The following is a 22,422-nucleotide window of genomic DNA, read 5'->3' as shown; positions in this document are numbered from 1 at the left end:
AAAGCTCCTAAATGAAACCCACGCAGAAATGGGAGAATATACAAACTCCTTATAGCTAGTGCAACATTGGTACTTCCATAGTATTTAAATAATAATTTGTCTTTATTATTTCCTCCAGCCTTGAACACTCCTATCTTAATCTAATGTAGTGTCTGAGATTCAGCACAGTAATCGGCCTTTTTGGCCCACAAGCTTGTGCTGCCGAATTACCCCCACATGACCAATTATCCTGCTAACCCCATACATTTTTTTGAGGATGGGAGGAAAACCGAGCCCCTGGATAAAACCTATGCAGGTCATGGGAGAATGTACCTCAAACTCCTTAGAGACAGCAGTGGATTTGAATCCAGGTGGCTGGTGCTGTAGTAGGATTAAGTTAACCACGACACTATCGATGCCACCTCTTGAGCAGTAAACTTTCAGATGGAACTTTTACTACATATATCTAATAGAAATCTAAATGCATCTTTATAGTTACTATTGTCCACGCCATCTCTAACATCCTCACAAATTTCATACTTGTCAAACACAATTTCCTTTCTTTAACCTGTGTTGAATCCATAACTGTTTTGAGTTGCTGAAGAGCAGCAAGACCTACTGCATTATGTAACTATGTGTGAGGTCTTGCTGAAACACATTGTTGTACATAGTCACAGTGCAGTACGTCCATATGTACAGATACACTGAGGCACAGGTGTAAGATCTATAAATGTTGCAAAAATAGTAAATATGGTTATTAGTGAAGCTGATTTCAAAAAGGAGGACAGGGAGGTAAGATTCTGAAGAAAGGTGTATAATGAGATGTAAAGTTCAGAAAATTATTGTAAAATTATTGTCACTCCCTCTGCCTCTTTCTTCCTTTGCATTGTTTTAATTCCAGTGCCTTTCAGCTTTTTACTCATACCTTGATGATAGGCTTAGACCTGAAACTGTGCCTCCTATGGACACCACAGCCTCTGTTGAGTTTCTCCAGCACTTTTGTGTATTTACTTCCCCCTCAAAATGATATTTTCCAACATTCAAGTAGTGGAAGCTCACCAAACCACACAACCATGGGTTTGTAAAATTACGGATCCTTGCCACAAAATTTTTTGAAGCTCTTTGTGGGCACCCTTTCTTTAAACTCTCCATTTCCTCACATCCACAAGGTCAATAATTCTAACCAAATGAATCATCCCACAGTGACCTCCTTCATCTGTTGTGCCCTGTATCTCCAGAAATGTTAATTCCTACATTCTGACTGTGTCATAATTCTTGTCGGTTTTTGAGTGGAGGTGCTATCGAACTGGAAATGACATTCTCATGGTGTTCATGAGGTGAAAGAGTTAATTCCAAGGCCATTTATACTGGCAAAATTGAGTGCTCCCATAGATTCCAAGCAATTTGCTAAACTAGACATATTTTAATTTCTCATCTATAGTCAATGAATATTTTATAACTAGTTTATATAAATTTTCATTTTCTTGTCAGATTTTATTTACTGCACTGATTGAGACTCACTCTTACAATTAGAACATCAAGAATAATCAGTTTATAAGGCAAGAGAAAGTGCAAAATGTAAAGTAATTTTTAAAAATCAGTAGTATAGTCCTTAATTATAAAAGTTCACTTTAATCAAGTAATTCCTGTAACTTAAAAAATTTTAATTTAAATTTGAACCTGGTTGCTGGCACTGTAACAACGTTGGCCGAAGGGCTACACTAACTCTGCCACCATCATAATTACTCTACCCCTCCAAGTTTACAGATAAAGCTTTCCTAATATACTTAATAATATAATAATAAAGCTAAAGATTCTTGCTAATAATAGAGCAAGATTTTACTAAGACTCTTACCAAGTTCTTCATCCTGGATGATGTAGAGATAGAGTACTAGAGATACTCCTGACCACGAAAGGGAGTCAGAGACTAGTTTGTTGGCAGCATCGGTTAGATTCAAGATGGATACCCCCACATGGTCATGTGTACTTTAGTTAATAAAATGTAGTTGCTTTAAAAAAAACCCAAGTTTCTTTATTACAATAAATGTAACATCACATGATACAAGGAGTGGAAGAAACACCAGAAATGTGCAATGTGTATCAGACATTATCAACAGAGATATGGAGAGTCTAAGGTTTCTTGTAGCAGTAAATTGGACTGGAAACATTGACAGCAAGTGGAGATTGTTCAAACAAAGATTCATGCTGTACCTCCAAGCCATTGCACTCAATGGCAAACTGGATATATAGAAGATTATACTGCTACTTAATGTGGCAGTACCACAAGCATCAGAGGTTTTCAATACATTTGTTTTTCCCAAGGCAGAAGACTAGGGCAGGTTCAACAAGGTTACCAAGATGTTTGATGAATATGTTCACTAAAGAAAAATGAAACATTCAAGAGGTACGTGTTTTGCTCACGCATGCAGCTGCAGGGAGAGAGCTTTGATACTTTTTTTTAAACGGACTTGAAATTAAAAGCAAGATTCAATGATCTGTGATCAAATTGTGTTCAAGATTCTTGATAAGAAAGCGAGAGATTTCTGGGAGAGACAGACCTTACTTTAGCTGGAGCTGTGAAGATATGTCACACCAGTGAATTAACTCTGCAGCATGCAAAAAAAGTACAAAAGCCAATGAAAACAAAAGCATAGCCCAAGCCACAGTATCTGGACACATACACACAAACAAAAAATGAGATATAGGAAACAAAAAAAAGACGGACTCAATATGCACTAAAATGATGCTCAGCCTATGGAAAAAGTCTGTAATAAGTGCAAAGGGCAGAATCATTATTCAAAGCAATGTTTTTCCAAAGGGAAACAAAACAGAAGTGAAACTGTGCACACAATAGAAGAAACTGCTCTTAATGATGCACTCTTTGTGGCATGGTAATGCCGAAAGACTATAAACCAACAGACACTGAAAAGCCAAACATGAACGGAGTTGAGCAGGATAAATGGACTGTATCATTACATACAAATGGAGCAAATATTCTTTTCAAGCTGGACATAGTGGCAAAGAATAGTTTGATCCATGAACATGATATCAGGGCAATGAAGATAAAGCCATACATCCATACAAATCATGTACAGCTCAAAGTCTATAATGGACAGAGCATTGACATGAAAAGTACATGTAAACTCAAAGTGAAAGTTTAAAAGCACCACCCAAGTAGTCCCATATGGACATGAATCCCTGCTTTTGGCAAAGCATGTGAAAATTTAAGCCTAGTCAAAAGGGTGTACACACCATGCAAGCCTATTGTGTTAGTTGATGTGTTAATCAGGGAAATGATACAGAATGAAGCACACAATAAGAGTTCTACAGAGATAGATGTGAATCACCATGTGAACCTGATCACTGAATCTCTTCCAGTATCTGAGATGAAATCCAAGCAGATCGCAGCTTGAACAGAAAAGAACACAGTTCTACAGGAGGTTATCTAGAATCTGAATGAAGGATGGCCTAGAGGTGAATGTCAGCCATACTACAACATCAGAGCTGAGCTGAGAGTTGTCAATGTGCTCCTTCTCAGACAGAGCAGAATTATCATTCCTCAAACTCTGTGACAAGAGATGCTGAAAAGGGTGCATGAGGGGAACCTTGGAATAGAAAAATGCAAGAGGAGGATCAGGAATAAATGCTGACATTGACAGGATGGTTTCAGCTATGAGACCTGTTTGAAACAACACACAAAGTAGACAAAAGAACCCATGATCATAACTGACATAGCAGAAAGTTGGGACTGATCTTTTCCACCTGGATGGAAGGAATTACCTGTTGGTTATTGACTATCTATCAAACTATCCAGAGATTGTGCTGCTTCCTAATATGTCTGACAATGGACCATGCTACAGCTGTAGTGAAATCCAGAACATTGGAGAAGAGTATGGTTTTTGACATGTGACTTCAAGTCCTCTGCATCTGCAGTCAAATGATAAAGCAAAGAAAGGAAAGGAGTTCACATAGTTAAAGAGTTGCTTAAGAAAGTACAAGACAATGGCTCAGATCCTTATCTAGTTCTCTTGAATTACAAAGCATCGCCATTTGAACAAGGCATGTCACCTCTGAACTCACACCACGCTGGGGACTACTGGAGACTGACTTGAGACTGGCTGAAGGGGTACCAGGTATTGGAGGGATGTGAGAGGGTGACAAGAGTGCTGAAGGTTTCCTGATCATGTCAGAGGTTCATATCTGGGGCTTGGATTGTCAATGCTGACTGAAGTCTGTGTGGCTGCGGAGGCTGCGGGAGCGCTGGAGGAAAACCCATGGACACTCGGAGACTCTGGGAGAACCCTCTTTGGCTTTTCTTTCTCTGACTATAAGAGGGTCATCAGCAGCCCACAGCCTGCATGGTTCCTTACTTCAAGTCGCCAATAGCCTGCCACCTGTGGCCATTTAAAGCCTGTATGGAGCTTTTGGTAGTTGCCCCGGGTGGTAGAACCCTACGGAAGAGTTCTGCATCTCCTCGGGTCCTCACGCTGCTGTTGCAGCAGCTCCGGCAGTGCTGCCATTTTTTTCAACCTATTTTTAAAAAATATCTTATTTAAAATTACATAACATAGCATTAATTACAATATATTGATACAAACATAATGTGATTAATTATTTATATATGAAAATCCCATCCTCCCCAACCACTCCACTAATACCCTCCCACCTCTCTTTCCCCGCTACAAAAGAAAGAAAAAGGAGATCACCAACAAATACAGTCATATCAAACCTTTTGGATGCAGAAATGGCGGCATCCATCGAAGCGGACCGAGAGATCAAATTTTAACACCAATGATTTTCAAATATGGGCTCCAGACTTCAAGAAAGAAAAAAAAATTATCTCTCAAATTGTATGTTATCTTTTCTTAAGGAATACAAGCTTTCATTTCATTATGCCATCTTTTCATACCTAAAACCAAATCAGATTTCCATGTAATAGCTAAACATTTTTTAGAAACAGTCAAAGGCAAGCATAATGCTTGCGTAAAGGCAATGCTAGGGTGGTGATCTCGGGATTACTACCTGTTCCAAATGCAAGTGATGAAAAGAATGTAAGGATAAGGAAAATGAACGTGTGGCTGAGGTGCTGGTGTACAAGGCAAGGATTTGACTTCTTGGATCATTGGGATCTCTTTTGGGGAAGGCATGATCTTTACAAGAGGGACAGGTTGCACCTAAATCCAAAAGGTGTCAACATTTTGGCAAGTATGTTTGGTACAGCAGTGGGGCAAGGTTTAAACTAATTTGGCAGGGGTATAGGAACCAGAGTAATAGGGAAAAGGGTAGGGAAGATAAAGTAATGGCCAGGAAAAGTAAAATAGGAAAAGTAATGTTGGGAGGAGAAAGTAAAAAATCAGATGGTGCAGTGAGTTTTCGGGTCAATGATAGTCTTAAGAAAATTACAAAGAAAAATCAAAAGAAAAGGTTACGGAAGTCACTAGATATTAAAAGGACAAAGAGCATAAGGGCACTTCATCTGAATGCCCGCAGTATTAGAAATAAGGTTAGTGAACTTGAGGTGAAAATCGGTACCCATGCCTATGATTTGGTAGCCATCATGGAAACATGGCTACAAGGTGACCCTAAATGGGAATTAAACTTTCAAGGGTATCAGGTGGTGCAAAGAGATAGACAGGATGGTAAGGGAGGTGGAGTTGCACTCTTAATCAAAGATGAGCTCCAGTCAGTAGTGAGGGATGATACAAGATCTAAAGAGCATAATGTTGAGTCCATTTGGGTAGAGATAAAGAATAACAAAGGGAAAAAATTATTGGTGGGTGTTATCTATCACCCACCAAATAACAATAGTTTAGTGGCACAAGAAATAAGTAGAGAGATAAGTGAAGGATGTAATAATGATACGGCAGTAGTCATGGGGGATTTTAACTTCCACATAGATTGGGAAAATCAAGTTGGTCGTGGGAGTCTGGAAGAGGACTTCATAGAATGCATCCGCGATAGCTTTCTTGAGCAGCATGTTAAGGAACCCACAAGAGAAAATGCTCTCCTGGATCTAGTGTTGTGCAATGTGATAGGTAGAGTAAATGATGTAATAGTCAGAGACCATCTGGGAAATAGCGATCATAGTATGATTGAATTTCTCATTCAGATGGAAGGGGAAATAGTTAGATCTAAAACTAATATATTATGCTTAAACAGGGGTGACTACCAAAGGATGAGGGAGGAATTGGGCAGAGTGGACTGGGAGCACAGACTAATTGATGAAACAGTTGAGGAACAGTGGAAGATTTTCAAAGAAATATTATATAATGCTCAACAAAAATATATTCCAGACAGGAAAATGGGCAGCAAAAGAGGGAAAAATCAACCATGGTTAACAAAGGAAATAAAGGAGAGTATAAAATTGAAGGTGCAGGTGTACAAAGCTGCAAAGAGCAGTGGGAAACTGAAAGATTGGGAAAACTTTAAGAGACAACAAGGAGTTACAAAGCGGGTAATAAGAAATGGGAAAAAGGATTATGAAAGTAAATTGGCACAAAATATAAAAACAGAAAGCAAAAAAAATTATAAATATATAAAACGGAAGAGGGTGGCCAGAGTTAACATAGGACCCTTGGAGGATGTCTGTAGTTGGAAAAATGCTTGAAGCCGTCATTAAAGATGAAATAGTGAAACTTTTGGAACGTAAGGGTTCAATCAGGCAGACGTAGCATGGTTTTAGAAAGGGAAGATCTTGTTTGACAAACTTGTTAGGATTCTTTGAGGATATAATGGGTGCGGTGGATAGAGGAGAACAGGTTGATGTTGTATATTTGGATTTCCAGAAAGCGTTTGATAAGGTGCCGCACAAGAGACTTCTCAGTAAGTTACAGGAAAGTGGAGTCCGGGGAAGTATATTGGCCTGGATTGAAAATTGGTTGTCTGACAGGAGACAGAGAGTCGGGATAAATGGGAGATTTTCAGGTTAGGCAGAGAGTGGTAAGTGGAGTGCTGCAGGGGTCAGTGTTAGGCCCACAACTGTTCATCATTTACATTGATGACTTGGAGGAGGGGACAAAATGTGGTGTAGCCAAATTTGCGGATGACACCAAATTGAGTGGAAGAGCAAATTGTAATGAGGATGTGGAGAGTCTGCAGAGGGATATAGTTAAGCTGGATGAGTGGGCAAAGGTCTGGCAGATGGAGTACAATGTTAGTAAGTGTGAGGTTATCCACTTTGGCAAGAAAAATAAAAGAGGTGAATATTATTTAAAGGGTGAAAAACTACAGCATGCTGTTGTGCAGAGGGACTTGGGAGTGCTTGTGCATGAATCGCAAAAAGTTAGGTTGAAGGTGCAGCAGGTTATTAAGAAGGCAAATGGAATGTTGGGCTTCATTGCACGAGGAATTGAATTCAGGAGTAGGGAGGTAATGTTGCAACTGTATAAGGTACTGGTGAGACCGCACCTGGAGCACTGTGTCCAGTTCTGGTCTCCATATTTGAGGAAGGATATACTGGCTTTGGAGACGGTCCAGAGGAGGTTTACTAGGTTGATCCCTGGGATGAAGCGGGTGACTTATGATGAAAGATTAAATCGTCTAGGATTGTATTCGCTCAAGTTCAGAAGAATGAGAGGAGATCTTATAGAAACATATAGGATTATGAAGGGTATGGATAGGATAGATTTAGGAAGGTTTTTTGAGCTGGCTGGGGAAACTAAAACGAGAGGACACAGTCTCAAGATTCGGGGGAGTAGATTTAGGACAGAGATGAGGAAAAATAGTTTTTCCCAGAGAGTAGTGAATGTTTGGAATTCTCTAACCAGGGAAGTGGTTGAGGCTGCCTCATTAAACATATTTAAAATCCAGTTAGATAAATTTTTACATTATAGAGGAATTAGGGGATATGGGGAGAAGGCAGGTAGGTGGAGTTAGGTCATAAATTAGATCAGCCATGATCGTATTGAATGGCGGAGCAGGCTCGAAGGGCCATTTTTGGCCTACTCCTGTTCCTACTTCCTATGTTCCTATGTAAAAATTCAATTTGACACATAGTCAATCTCAATCCTAAAGCTATTGATGTAATATCCCCTAATAAAAACAACAATGGATCAAAAGGTAAGTTCACCTACTTCTTAAATAAGTTATTTAATCTTCACGCAAATTTCACCTTCAGTGCACTGTAACCTGGCATTGCAGACTCCTGGTCAATCATCAAAATACACTGAAAATAACCATTCTGCATTTACACCCTTCTACTCTGTCTGTGGAAGAAGTTATTTATTTACTCAGCAGGAGTGTTCGATAGAAAAATTCCATTTTATCAAGTTGGAGAAATATTGCAATCAGAAATATCCTTCAACAGCTCAGTGGTAATGATAACTTTGGCAACTTCAGTTGCCAATCAAACTCCATTTCTCCAGAGATGACATTGCACACAGGAAAGAAATATGGGCTGTCAAGGAAATTGATTTTATAGAGAGAGTAGAGAGAAAGTCAGAGCAGTGTCTATCTTACCTTTTTATCCTGTAATTAAAGCAGAATAAACTTTTTCAGATATTAAGCCAAGATGTTACCTGCAACATTGATATTCATATCTGTAAATTTCAACAGTGTATTACAATATATAACAGATTTCATTTTTTTATAATACTGTAGTCCATAAATGTGTCAAGAGATCCAACATGGGGGCACAGTAAATCTCTAACTTGCAAAGCTCTTGCAATTGTTCTTTGTCAACATCTTCTCCCCACTCTGTACACACACACACTCACACCCCTCCCAGTATATCTCTCAAATCCCAATCTTTCCTTGCCCATTCCTGCCCCCAGTGCCCAGCGTCTCTTACCAATTTCTATAGATGCCCTATGGAAAGGTTCGTGTCTGGAGGTATCACGGGACAGCTCTGCCTAAAATCTCAAAGAATTGCAGAGTTGTGAATGTAGCTCACGCCATCACAGAAAGTGATCTCCTCTCCATCGATTCTGACCACACTTTCCACTGCCTCAGGTAAAAGCATCCAATGTATCAAAAGACCCATCACACTTCAGTCGCACTCTCTTCTTTCCCTCCCGTCAGTTGGAAAATATGCACCTCCAGCTCCAGTGTCTTCCCAGCTGTTTTCAGATTATTGAAAAGAGTTCTCAATGGTAAAACAATGCTGCCCTTGGACAGTTTTAACTGAACTTTTTTCTATGCAACACCATGCTCTGCATATTTGTTTTTAACTTCCATTACCTGTTGTATTTAAAGTATTAGTCAACTTGCCTTAGAAACACACAAAACACAGTTGTTCCAGATATCTTGGTGCACATGTCAATAAACAATGGAATTCAATAGAATTTTTTCAGTGCCGCCATCTCCTTTTCCCTCAACCCCCCTCCCCCACCACTGAATTTCCCGCTGTACATAAGACAGCATAATGAGATGGAAGTGAGATTGGCCATGCATGAAATCCAGGACCTTCTAAATTGATGGACTGGGTTCTGTCCTTTGAGCCAAGATATCACAAAACTTTGGGCACAGAGGAGAGGAGACAGGCAGGGATTTTCAGGCAGAGGTAGGGGATACTTGCCCACCATTATACTTCTTTCTGATGCTCATTTATTCTCCAAGGTTGTGGCTTGTTTGACTCCAAGCAGGATTTAACTCAGTGCTATAGAAAATACAAATGCAGTACTGCACTGATCACCTATAAAACAGAGTGGAGGGACCAATTTTTCTGGCACTACCGTAACCCAAACTATAAACTACACTGGAACTACCAAAAAGTCTGTCATTTATTTTTCTTGCACTATCTGCAATTGTGAATATTTATCTATATATCCTTTTATATTTATTAATCCTTTTTCTCTCTTGGCAGATTGTAGTTATTTAATTTATATGGTTGCTGTATCTGTATTTGTTTGGTTTCAGCCAGTAAGAATATGTTGAAAGTTGTGGACAGAATAGATGTAGAAAGGCTGTTTCCCATGCTGGTAGATTCCAGGACAAAAGGGCAGAACTTTAGGATATAAGGGCAGAACTGAGATGTGGTGGGAGTTCTTTATCTAGAAAGGAGGTAAATCTGTGAAATTTGCCGCAGTCAGTTGTGGAGGCCACATTGTTGGGTATATCTAAGGAAGAGATTGATAGGTTCTTGATTAGCCAGGACATCAAAGGTTATGGGGATATGGCCGGGCAGTGGAGCTGATTTGGAAAATGGATCAACTTAGATGACAGAGGGATTGAATGGTAGGGTAGACTCAATGGGTTGAATAGCCTATTTCTGCTCTTATGTCTTATGGTCTTCATTGGGGTTACTCCTTCACTGAAGGACCAGTATTAACAGGAATGCTTGAATGTTTGTCAAATTGTTGAGGACATTAAAAAACCCATTGAAAATTTTGCTAGACCCAATGATCACAGAAATTATCTCCCACTGTGATTTTTCATGGCTCAGTACTGTCTGCTCAAACATTCTTTGTGTAAATAAATATTTCTGGCCATAAAATGACAACGGATTCTATTAGATTCCCTGAGAAAGATGAATGTGCAACAATATAAGTGTTTTAAGGCATGATAAAGGAGGCCTGCACTGTGCTAAATGATTGAAATGATTGCAGGCAGTGTGAAATTGGAACTGAACAGCCAACTCCCCCTCACGGGAAGAAAGTGCAATTGAATTTCACAAGTAAAATATGATGAATCCCCATGTTACACCAATAACAGTTCAAACCTGGGCATTTAGATCCTTGTTCATCAGATTATATGGTTACTGTGAAAGTAGATGAGTAATAAAAGTAAAAGAACAAATAGAAGTAATTTCTCCACAGAATTAAATCAGTATTCTTCTCCAGCAGTTCAGAGCAAGTTCTCCTTTCCCCTTCCACGGTGGCATAAATGAGGCACACCAACACTTTTGTCATCTTATCCCCACCATTAATTATTTCCATGTGAACAAATGTGTTTGCTTGAATTACTTTTGGCAGTTTTTTCTTGAAGTTGGAGGTGCACTTAGGATTTATCTAACATTGGCCATGCCAAATATGACCTGGGCTATACGTGGTTATATATATGCACTACTTATGCAAACTGGGCTGCTAATGGGACCATTATGGGTTATCAGGAGTTGCACAAGGTCTTGGCTCCTCTGTGACATCAGAATGAATTGAAGAGAAAAAGGAAAGTGCATGGGAACCGAACTAGAAAGGGAGAAACTCTCTCAACCAGGCATAGCTCTGTTCACCTTTACGCCCTTTTATAGAGTGAAAACATGCGTCCGTAAAGGAAGAGATTCTCTGCCCTTACATCGCAGAATTTACCATCATAAATGCTCTGTGAGTGGCTCCAAGACACCAACTCCAGTCCTTCCTCAACCTACAGTCAGTGGTGGAGCAGTGCACTCCACCACACATCATGAATGTACTGCTGCTGCAAGCACTGGCTAGGGGCAGGCTGATGATGTCGTGAAGATGCCATCACCTAGGAGCCACCACCAGGGCTCCCACAGTGATTGGTGCTGGGGTAGGGCTCCCTCCTGCCACCCAGAAATGTCCTCTTCTCTTTCCCCCTCCACCTCTCACTTCTTTGACAAAGCCATCGACACTGAGGAGCAGGAGGGCAGCGAGGAGCAGGAGGGCAGAGGCCCAGCAGGGGAAAGAAGAAACAGAACCCATTGAGCTGCCGAGACCAGAGGGTGAAGAGCCCTGGGTGATGAGCTCCACGGCCTGGGAGGTAGGAGGACAGATGCTAAAGAGTGGAGATGGAGAAGCAGAGCCGGGGAGTCTGATGAATGCAAGAGGGAAGTGAAGAATCAGAGGGGCAGTGCCAGGCAGAAGAGCTGGAAGAATGGTTAATGGCTGTCTTCATTGGCCATAATAATCCACGCAGTTGGAACCGCTGAATCGGGGTTGCTCCATAAAACGGTAAGTTCAAATTTTTCTCCACAGTTGTTTCCATCAGCAAACTCTGTTCCTGAGGCACTGACACCATTCCTTTCTCACACAACCAATTGAAAGCATGTTGGTGCCATGTTTGACACCATGATGAGAATGGGCTATGCAATTACATATCACTCCCTCTTCTTTGTGTGAGTCCGACCTCACTTCAATTCACCTGCTGCTCAGCTCATTAGCAATGATTTTCTCTCTGACCTTGACTGTTTCAACACATGCCTGGCTTGGCCTCCTTATTTTGCGCTCCATAAACTGGAGGACTTTTGAAACTCTGCTGCATGTGGCCCATCCCTCATCTGTTCTCCCATCACCCCCTGTGCTTGCTAGCCTTCTTTGGCACCACAAACAAGCAATATCTTACCCTTAAAATTATTATCTGAATTATCTCTGTGCTGCATTCTCCTTCCTTCCTCTCACTTTCTCATATATTTTGTTCCTCTAGTTTTGACCTCTTGATCATATCTGAACAAATTGATAGCCATGTTGTCAACTATCAAGACTTTAGACCCTGGACTTCTTTAAACCTCCCTGCCTTTATGATGCTTCTAAAGCTGACAGTTTGACTCATTTTACTGACACTAGCCTTTCTGGCTTCACCAAACAATGTTTTGTTTGGGAACCTTTCACAATGGATGGTATTTTTAATGGTGTTTGAAAAAGGGTTCCATAGAGAAACTTGGAAACATAATGAAATGTGCATCGGCATTGAGCTGATAAGATACAGATACAATGTAAATATATGTGGTCTATAAACTATGACAATTCTGAAATTACAGCCCATCTGAATATCATGGTTGAGTTAAATGATGCCCTCTGTCACACCCATAGATTGAATTTTTGATTGATCTTTGTGAGACAGAGAGACATTTGTGTTTGTTAAGCTTGAATGAAACCTACTGAGGTACTATAGTGTAGTTATACAGGAAATTCTGCAGATGCTGTGATTGAGGTGCAATACACAAAAATGCTGGATAAACTCAGTAGGTCACGCAGCGTCCATGGGAAGTAAAGAGATTCAATTAACATTTTGGGCCTGAGTCACTGTATGAGCAAAATGCAGGCAGGCACGTGAATAAAAAAGTGGGGGAGAGGAGGGAAGAAGGGGCAGGGGGAGGAGCACAGGTCCACAGGCAAAAGGTCATAGGAGGGCAGAACAGAAGGCGGCTGAGAAGTGATGGGAAGGGGTAGCTCTGAATGGAGAGGGGAGGAGTGAGGAACTGGAGGAAAGGCTAACAAAGGGATATGTTCCTCCAGCATTTCTGTGTTCTTACTCCAATCACAGTGTCTGCAAACTTTCGTGTTTCACTCTCGTTGGAGATTAGTATCAATTAATGCTCTCTATTTGAGAGATGCTTAAATAGAATCAATGCAATTAGTGAACAAGAATATTGCTTCCAACATGAAGTTAAAACATTTTCAAAACATATAGGAACATGTGATAATGCAAGACATATGTAGAAATTAGACATTAAATTCCAAAGAGCAACAGTTTTCTTCAGAACACCTGCATTTATTACGCTGGGAGGGAATATTATTTTAGTTGCTTCATTTGTCTTTCATCCATTTTGTTGTGCAACTCCAAATGTCTTTAACTCAAGGCTATCTGGATATAAATGGAATGTGATTCTCAGGATTCTCAAGAGCATTGGATATTTCAATATGCCAGCATGTTTAAGACCTGCTATTGTGTAGGCGAGGTCATTGGGTGTATTTAAGACAGAGATTGATAGGTTCTTGATTGTTCAAGGCATCAAAGGTTATTGCTGAAAGGCTGGGCAGTGGGGCTGGGTGAGAAAATGGATCAGCTTGTGATTAAATGGCAGGACAGATTCAATGGGTGAACAGCCTATTTCTGCTCATGTCTTATGCTCTTGAAGTCTAAAATGCCTGCATTTTCATTCCTGCAGGCCCTCATTGCAGTTCTCTGGGAAAATTATGACGTCCAACAGAATTTGCTGACTAAACCAATATGAGAGACCAGTTTCTGAAAGATGGACTTTTGTTTTTAGCAGAAGCAAAATAGGGCCAGAGAAGAAGGGAGTGAAAGGAATTAGGGGGAGAGGGACATCACAGTTCTGTGCTGGACTGCCTGCAGGATGGTCAAGATTTGGGACTGTAGTCTCCAACAGAGGGAACTTGCATATGCTGAACATTATGAAGGGGTGCATTTAGCAAGATGGCTAAGAGCATGGAGTGGTCCGCAGGATGAGGGGTGGCAGTGGAAAGTTGAAAACAATGTCTCAACTCACATTGTAGTGGGTTCCTGACTAGAAATAGTAAAGTTTGCAGTGGTGCATGAAAAAACTACTTATGCTGAGATAAGGTTTGAAGGTTTCCATTTGAAAGTTGGTGGGGTGGGGGGGTGGTTGGAGGGAAGGAAAAATGAAAATAACAAAAGTTAATTTTTCTGAAAGGAGGGGAAGGCAAAGCACAAAGTGGCCATTGTGATTGCTTGTGGGTAAAACATTTCAGGGAAATAAATTGAAGCTTCCAGTGACCCAAGATCTTCCTCTGAATCCTTTAAATCCAATCCCAAGAGATCCCAATTAAATTTTTCACAGTTGAAGTGGAAAGATTTCTTTTGAATTTTTTTTAGATGTTTCCTCTCAGTGAGCTCAATTTAATCCTTTAATGCATCAGACGTGCCAGGTTTATAATGATGTGAATAACCACTTTTAAAGCATTTCTTCAATTTTGAATATATGTGTAGGAGAACAGTTGATAAAGATTAATGTTATGAATCATGTTTGCAGACTGAAAGCTACAATTTGAGTGGGATTCCATGCATTTTTTTTGTGCGGACGTCAGATCTTTTTTGCCTTTTAAAATCTTCAGCAGATCTATTTAAGAGAGTATTGGGATTGTTGGATTAATTGAAAACTTGCTATCGATAAATTGACCTCAATTTGCAAGGGGATGATCCAAGATCACTCATCCAAACAAATTCAGTCCTTCCATAGAATTCTGGTAATTTCACTGCAGAGTCAAAATCAAAATCTGCAGCAAAGAAAAAAATGTTCTGATTCTTGGTTCATGGGAGAGTGGAGAATTATGGGTGACCAGGCAGGAAGGTGGAGATGATCAAATAACTCTTGATCGTGCTGTATGTCAGTGACTTGAGAGTCTACATTGCTTTAAATAATCCTGCAGAAAACAATTCATCAATTTGAAGCATTATGTGTAATTACATACCGTTCACAGTATTTTCCTTCATTCCTCTGCCATGGAATTCTATGATTGAGAAGAGGATATGAAGTCTTAAATACCAACTACAGTTCCATCAATATTAAATGTTTTTTTTTAAATTTACTCAACAGTATAAGCCAATTCTGGCCACTTAAACCTGTGCCGCCCAATTTCACCCAAATTAACCGACAACCCCTTGTGTTTTGAAGGGTAGCGGAAGGAAACCCACGCAGACATAGGGAAAAGATACAAAACCCACACAGATAGCGGTGGATTTGAACCTGGGTCGCTGGTGCTGCACTGACCACTACCCCAACTGTGCTACCTATCTGTTTGCATTTTTCACAAAAATGGTAAAGAGGAGTCATACATTCCAAAGTTAAATTACGCTGAGCAATCATTTCATAAGGAAAAGAAATTGATATCATTGGGTTAGTTTATAGTGTGAGAAATAAGTCACATGGCACAGAAACAGGGCCTCTGACACTCTGAGTCCAGTTAGTCATCAACTATCTATTTCCACTTTTTTATTCTCTTCACATTCCCCTTTACTCCCACTAGATTCTTCAGTTCACCTGCATACTGGGGCCCCATTACCTTACCATCCTACGTAAAGCATCTTGAGAGGGTATGTAAAAACTGGAGTACCCAGAAGAAACTCACAGAGTTACATGAATGTGTGCTTGAAACTCAACAGCTCACACAGCATCCACATAGGAAGAAAAAGGCAGTCAACATTTTGGGCTTGACCCCTTCAGGCAGAGGCTCAGTTAAAAAGATGGGGAGGGGAAGGGAAGGAGGGGGAACACAGGCTAGCAGGTGAAAGATGGATTTCATTTCAGGACATCAGCCAAAATGTGGTTTTCCTTCTACTGCCATTAACTCATCCACATCTCCTCTATTTCCTTTACATCTGCCCTGGAACCTGACCCCAGCCATAACAAGGACAGGGTTACCTTTGTCTTTGACCACCACCCCACCAACTCCTCATCCAACATATTCTCCCAAATTTCAACTACCTTCAACAGGATCCCACCACCAGGCACATCTAACACTCCCCATTCTCCCATCCGCCTTCCATGGAGTTTGCTGTCTCCTCAAATTCTTTTCCCCACTCATCCCTGGTACCTACTACTGTGACCACAAGAAGTGCTATGTTTGCACTGCCGTCTATCTCCTCCCTCACCATTATTCAGACACCAAGCAGTCCTTCCAACTGAAGCCACACTTCGCCTGTGAATTATATCATGTCTGTCCATGGCCTCGTGTACTGCCAAGTTGAGGTCACTCGTAAATTGGAGGAGCAACGCCTTATATTTTATCTCGGCAGACTCCAACCCCTCCACCATCTCTCCCATTCTTGCATCCCTCTGTCTCCCTTCCTCCAGCTCCCCAGTATCTTTCCTTCTTTCTGCTATGAGAAAGCTATCTTTCTTAGTGCTCTGCCCTCTTCCCCATCACCTTGCTGTTCTTCTCCCCTCCCATCTATATCACCTCTTACCTGTTATCCTGTGCTCCTCACCTCCCCCCCCCCCCCCCCACACACACCTCCTCCACCGTTTTTATTCAGGTGTCTTCCTGGTTATTAGCACTCCTGAAGATGGGCCCAGCCCAAATGTTGGCTTCCTTCTACTTCCTATGAGTGCTGCATAATCTGATAAGTTTCTCCAGCATGTTTGCATACTGCACTGGACCCTGGCATCTGCAGATTTCTTGCTTACCCACAGAGAGAACACACAAACTCTACATGGATGGCACCAGAGATCAGGATTGAATCTGGCTTTGGTCTACACTCTATGCCACAGTGCTGCTCTGTAACGAGATAAAAGTAAAAAATACAATAATTATTAAAAGAAAGATAAATTGTGACATTTAAGAAGGCCTTCATGTTTGGATTGAGAATGATATTTTCAACAATGTTGAACACTGGCTCCGCTTTCTTTATCCTCTAATTATAAAAAAAACTGATCATATCCTGAGTGAAAACTCTAATATAACCTTGCACTTATCAGATGAAGAAAATACCTTAATAGCATCCAGATTTTGATTTAATTTTAGTCATTGTAAATGATCTTAAATAATATTTATTCATTGATGTTTGTTATATGACATTCATTTCCCTTTCTCTGTCCACTTAAATTAGACCATAATATACAAGAGGAGAAGCAGGTCAAGTCTGATCCACCATTTCATCATGGGTTGATCCATTTTTCCACTCAGCCCCACTCCCCTGCCTTCTCCCATTAACCTTTGATACTCTGACTATTCAGTTAATGATCCATCTCTTCCTTAAATACTCCCAACAGTGGCAACAAATTCCAGAGGTTCCCCACTCTGGCTAAAGATTGGTGGTATAGTGGACAGTGAAGAAGATATTCTAAGGTTGCAACATGATATAGATCAACAGGGAAAATGGGCAAAGGAATGGCAGATGGAATTTAACTCAGACAAATGTGAAATGAAGCAAATTCCATTTGGTCATGCTCTAATGTATATGTGGCCCTTGTCCTTCGAGGTGAAGGGAGTTGAAAGTTATTAGTGTTGTTGAACGTGCACTCATTCACGCAAATGCCGATATTCTGTCACTCTCCTCATTTGCACTGAGTAGAAAATAGAGAGGTAGGAGGTGAGTTACTCCTACAGGAATTCAAGGCTCTGATCTACTCTGGTAGCCACATTGTTTGTATGGCTTCTTCAGCACTGTTTCTTGTCAATTGTAACCCAGATACTGTACTGGAGTAACCATATACAGAAAAATTCTTGTTATCTAGCAACTATAGGGATTGATAAATGCCAGATAAATTAATTTTCTAGTTGTTTGAGATTGCGTGTTGCATGATTGGTGAACTAACTGCTAGAGGGCGCCAATTTTAAACTTTTGTAATTTTTACTTATTTATTTTCTGCAATTTTTTTTGTTAGTTGCTTGAGGCTACCGGTTGTGGGGATTTTAGTGTATATAATGTCGGGGGTGATATCTGGAATTTTTCTCGCCATTGCCTGGCCCTTGTGTGGCATGAAGGTTATCTATTTGAACAATAGAAGTCATTCAAAAGTGAAATACTGAGAGTTAGGGCCAAAGTTTTCCCAAAAGAGTGAAGCCACTGGTCAAGGAATCCTAGATATCAGGGGATACTTAGGGTTGAACAAATAAAGAAAATGAAGTGGCAGGTAGAGTGTTCTGCAAATCAGAATCAGCTTTATTGTCAAGAATATGTGTTGTAAAATTTGTCGTATTGAGGCAGCAGTGTTGTACATTGCTTGTACAAAATTTGCTATAAATTACAGTTCCATAAGTAAAATCTTTAAAGATAAATAATTAGTGCAAAATAGAGAAAAAAAGTGAGGTAGTGACTATAGGTTCATCATCCATTCAGAAATCTGATGGTGGAGGGGAAGAAGCTGTTTTTGCGCCATTGGGTATTCATCTTCTGGCTCCTGTACCTCCTTCCTGGTAGGAGCAGTGAGAAAAGGGCCTGGCCTGGACAGTAAGGATCCTTGACGATACTGCCACTTAAAGATGCCCTTAATGGAGTGAAGACTAATGTCCATGATGGCACTGGCAAAATTCACAGCTCTCTGTCCTGGGCTTTGGCACCTCCATACCAGACGGTGATGCATCCTGTCAGAATGCTCTGCATGGTATCCCTGTACAATTTTTCAGGAGTCTTTGATGACATACCAAATCCCTCCAAACTCCTCACGAAGTATTGCATTGACATGGTGGCATCAGGTTAAGTCTTCAGAGATGTTGACACCTAGGGATTTGAAGTTCTTTACCCTTGCCCCTGCTGAACCCCTTGGTGAGGACTGGTTTGAGTCTGATTTCCCTTTCCTGAAGTTCACAATCAATTCCTTAGTTTTGATAATGTTGAGTGTAAGATTGTTGTTTTGACATCACTCAACTCGTTGATCTCTCTCAATCCTCCTCACTACCTGTGATTTTGCCAACAACTGTAGTATCATGAGCATTTTATAGGAGGTATTTGAATTGTGCTTTGCCATGTAATCATGGGTGTAGAGAGAATAGAGCAGTGGGCTAAGTACACATACCTGAGGAACGCCTGTGTTGATTGTCAGTGAGGAGAAGATGTTGTTACCAAACCTCAATAGCTGTGACAAACAGGAGAACCTTCCAAAGTATCGAAATTGGAGGAGGAATTCAAAAAGAAGAAATTAGGAGAGCAAAGAGGAAGATTGACACACAACTGTTGGAAGAACAGTTGTTGGAAGAATTCCAAAGCATTTTACAAGTATATCCAGGACAAGATGGCCACTTGGGAAAGTGTGGTTTCCAGGGATTTCAGTAAGGTCTGCGACAAAGTCCTTTGTGAGGATCTGGTCCAAAAGGGTAGAAACTTTGGGATTCAAGGCAATTTCACAAATTGTATCCAGAATTGTCTTGGTAATAGGAGGTCGAGGGTGACAGTGGAGTGCTGTTGATGTCCTGTGGCCTGTATGCCATGGGGAACAATGCTGCGATCCTTACTATTATGTTGACAATTTGCCCATCTGGACTAATCCCACTAGTCTGTATTAAGTTTTTTTCCTTGTCTATTTAAGTGCCAGTCACATCAAGTCTGACTATCACCCAAGATACAAGAGTGTGTAAAGTCAAGAATTTTCCCCATCATGTCCAATTACATGTTGAATTAATTTTCTTCTATTTCTCAAGCATATAAGAGTGTTTAAAAACATGAGCAATGTTTAAGGTTTCCAGTATCTGACAATAGTAGCCACTAATTTGGTAATGTGGCCAAGAATGAAGATAGGTAATGATTTTGGATGAATACTTTTTTGGCAAGCATGCTAACCATAATCAGGATCATTGTAAATGGTTTTGGTGCTCCATTATCTGAGAAGGTTCAAAATACTCACTGTCAAAGTTAAAGTTCTGAAGACCTGGGGTAACATGACAGGATTTCAAGAAGAAGTAGGCGGCATGGTTAGTCTAATGGTTAGCATAAAGCCATTACAGTTCCAGTGGTTTGGTTTTGAATCTGGCGCTGTCTGTGAGGAGTTTGTACCTTCTCCCCGTGTCTGCGTGTTTCCTCCAGTTGGTCTGATTTCCTCCCACCCTTCAAAATGTATAGGGGTTGTTGGTAAATTTGGGTATTTGGAAAACAGTTGTGATCACAATTTATAATCCTGACTTTCAACTCAGGCATGGGGATATTTATCTTTATTTCAGCACTCTTGGCAAGATGTTAAATGGATGCAGTATGTTACTCATGAGTAACTGGCAGAAGGACTTATGCTCTCCTTTGTAATTGCAATCGCATGTTTTGCATTGTCCTGATGCCACGAGCGAGTGCTTCATCTGTGCATTAATTAACAGTCTATGCACAGGTAGCAGAAGGCCAACCGAAGAAAACCAAAAGTATAAAAAAACCAAAATGGAGTTGAGAAAGGCCAAACAAATTACTCGAAGGAATTCCTTTCCAATACCTCTGACTACCCTTTGTCTTCAAGGTGGAGATCGTGATCGGATGACCACCAATCATGAAACATACCTCCTCATGGCTAGTGCACAGAATGACATGGAGGACTGGGTGAAGACTATCCGCAGAGTCATCTGGGCTCCATTTGGTGGAGGTAAGCTGCGGTTTTGTGACTGTTTCTTTCCTGATAATTATTTCTGACCAAACTTTTTTCTCCTCCTCCTCCCAGTTTTACTTGCGATGCATGAGACCATAAGATATAGGATATTGGCCCATCAAGTCTTCTCTGCCATTCATCATGTATCATGCTTGACAAGAAGTGAATCATCAACTCTGGATCCTTGGGATCAAGTGAACTCCATTTGTCTGCACCCTGATCATCTTCTCCCTGAACTCCTCCCATTTCCTCCAGATTCAGGGTGTTGCCAGGGGAACATATTTGTCAGCTATCCGGAACAATCTCTGTTTCAATCTCACTCAGGTTCCACTCCCCAGCTCTTTGTCCACTACATCAACGACTGCATTGGTAGTAACTCTTGTACCAATGGGGAACAATTTTAAGAAATTCATCTCCAACTTCTACCTGGTCCTTAAATTTATCTGGACTTCCTTTGCTGACCACTCTGTCTCTCAATCTCAGGGGATAAACTAACCCTTAATATCTACTACAAACTCATTGACTCTCATAACTACCTACATTACACTTTTTCTCATCCTGTCCTGTGTAAGCATGGCATGCCTTTCTCACAATTTCTTTGTAACATTTGTTCGCAGGATGAATCCTTCCGCTGCAGGCCATCTAGAATATCCTTTTCACTTAATAAATGTGGATTCCCCTTTTCCGATATTGATAAAACCTGCACCTTTATCTCCTCCTTTTCTTATATTTGTGTCCTTATCCCATCTCCCCCAATTCAGAACAATGACACTTTCCATCCCACCAGTCTTCCTGTCTGACACATTACACTCTGACACTTCAGCACGATCCTACTACCAGCCATGTCTTCTGTTCTTCACCCAATCCATTTGTCACAGCAATAATGTCTATCCAAGATTCCTTAGTCTGCTCTTCCTCCCCTCCCAAATTGCACCCCCCCCCCCCCCCACAAACACACACACACAGTTTTAGGCACATCCAGCTGTAAATGCAGGAAGTGAAAAACTTGTCCCTACATCTCTCCCCTTGCCTCCATCCAGGGCCCCAATGTCCCTACATCCCCACATCTCCTCCATCCAGGGCCACACCCAGACCCTCCAGGTGAGGCAGATCTTTACATGTATATCATCCAGTCTAATCTACTGCTTTTGGTGTACTCTGTGTGGCCTCCTTTACAATCATGAGACCAAACACAGATTGAGTGACCAATTTGCCAAACATCTACACTCCATTGGACTAAACCAGGTCCCTGTAGCCATCGACCTTACTTCTCTTCTCCTCACCCCAACCATTTCAAAACTCCTAACGTTTCTTACAATAACATGTCTGTTCTTGGCATTGTCAGGGTGAGGTCAAACAGAAACTTGAGAAACAACATCATTTTGCACCTGAACAGCCTAAACCCTAACGGGTTGAATAGATTTTTCTGATTTTAGGTAACCCCCTCCTCCATATGATTTCATCTCTCCTTTATTGACTCCCGTTAAAAATAAGTGTTCCCCACTCCTTGCCACCCTCCCCGAACTTGCAAAGCTCTTGCAATTGTTCTACTGTTCCACTCGCCCCTCCTCCTTCAGCTCTGGAAGCCGGCTCCCAATTCAGCTAGGCATAAAGGCACCGTGGGATCTGCCTATTAGGTAAAATTGCCTTTTTTTTGAACTTGAGCTGGCTAGAATGCAGTGTTTCACTAGATGTAAAGGGTAACAAATGTTTCAGGCCTGAACCAATTGTTATACCTGATGAAGAATCCAGGCCTGAAACATTTGTTACCCTTTATATCCTGC

The 22,422-nt window shown here is 40.9% G+C and overlaps 1 protein-coding gene across 5 annotated transcripts in view; it reads left to right on the top strand.

The window, feature by feature from the left end:
- The window catches only part of arhgap24 (Rho GTPase activating protein 24), a 573,751-nt gene that overhangs the window by 475,898 nt on the left and 75,431 nt on the right, over positions 1 to 22,422 (top strand). For all 5 annotated transcript variants that reach the window (XM_069926054.1, XM_069926056.1, XM_069926053.1 and 2 more), the window contains one exon: positions 20,513 to 20,635. In XM_069926054.1, coding sequence (XP_069782155.1) covers positions 20,513 to 20,635 — 123 coding nt within the window. The remainder of the gene's footprint in view (positions 1 to 20,512; positions 20,636 to 22,422) is intronic.

Source organism: Narcine bancroftii, chromosome 3 (genome assembly GCF_036971445.1).
Source record: "Narcine bancroftii isolate sNarBan1 chromosome 3, sNarBan1.hap1, whole genome shotgun sequence".
Lineage (NCBI taxonomy): Eukaryota > Metazoa > Chordata > Chondrichthyes > Torpediniformes > Narcinidae > Narcine > Narcine bancroftii.
This window is presented reverse-complemented; position numbering and strand designations above follow the sequence as displayed.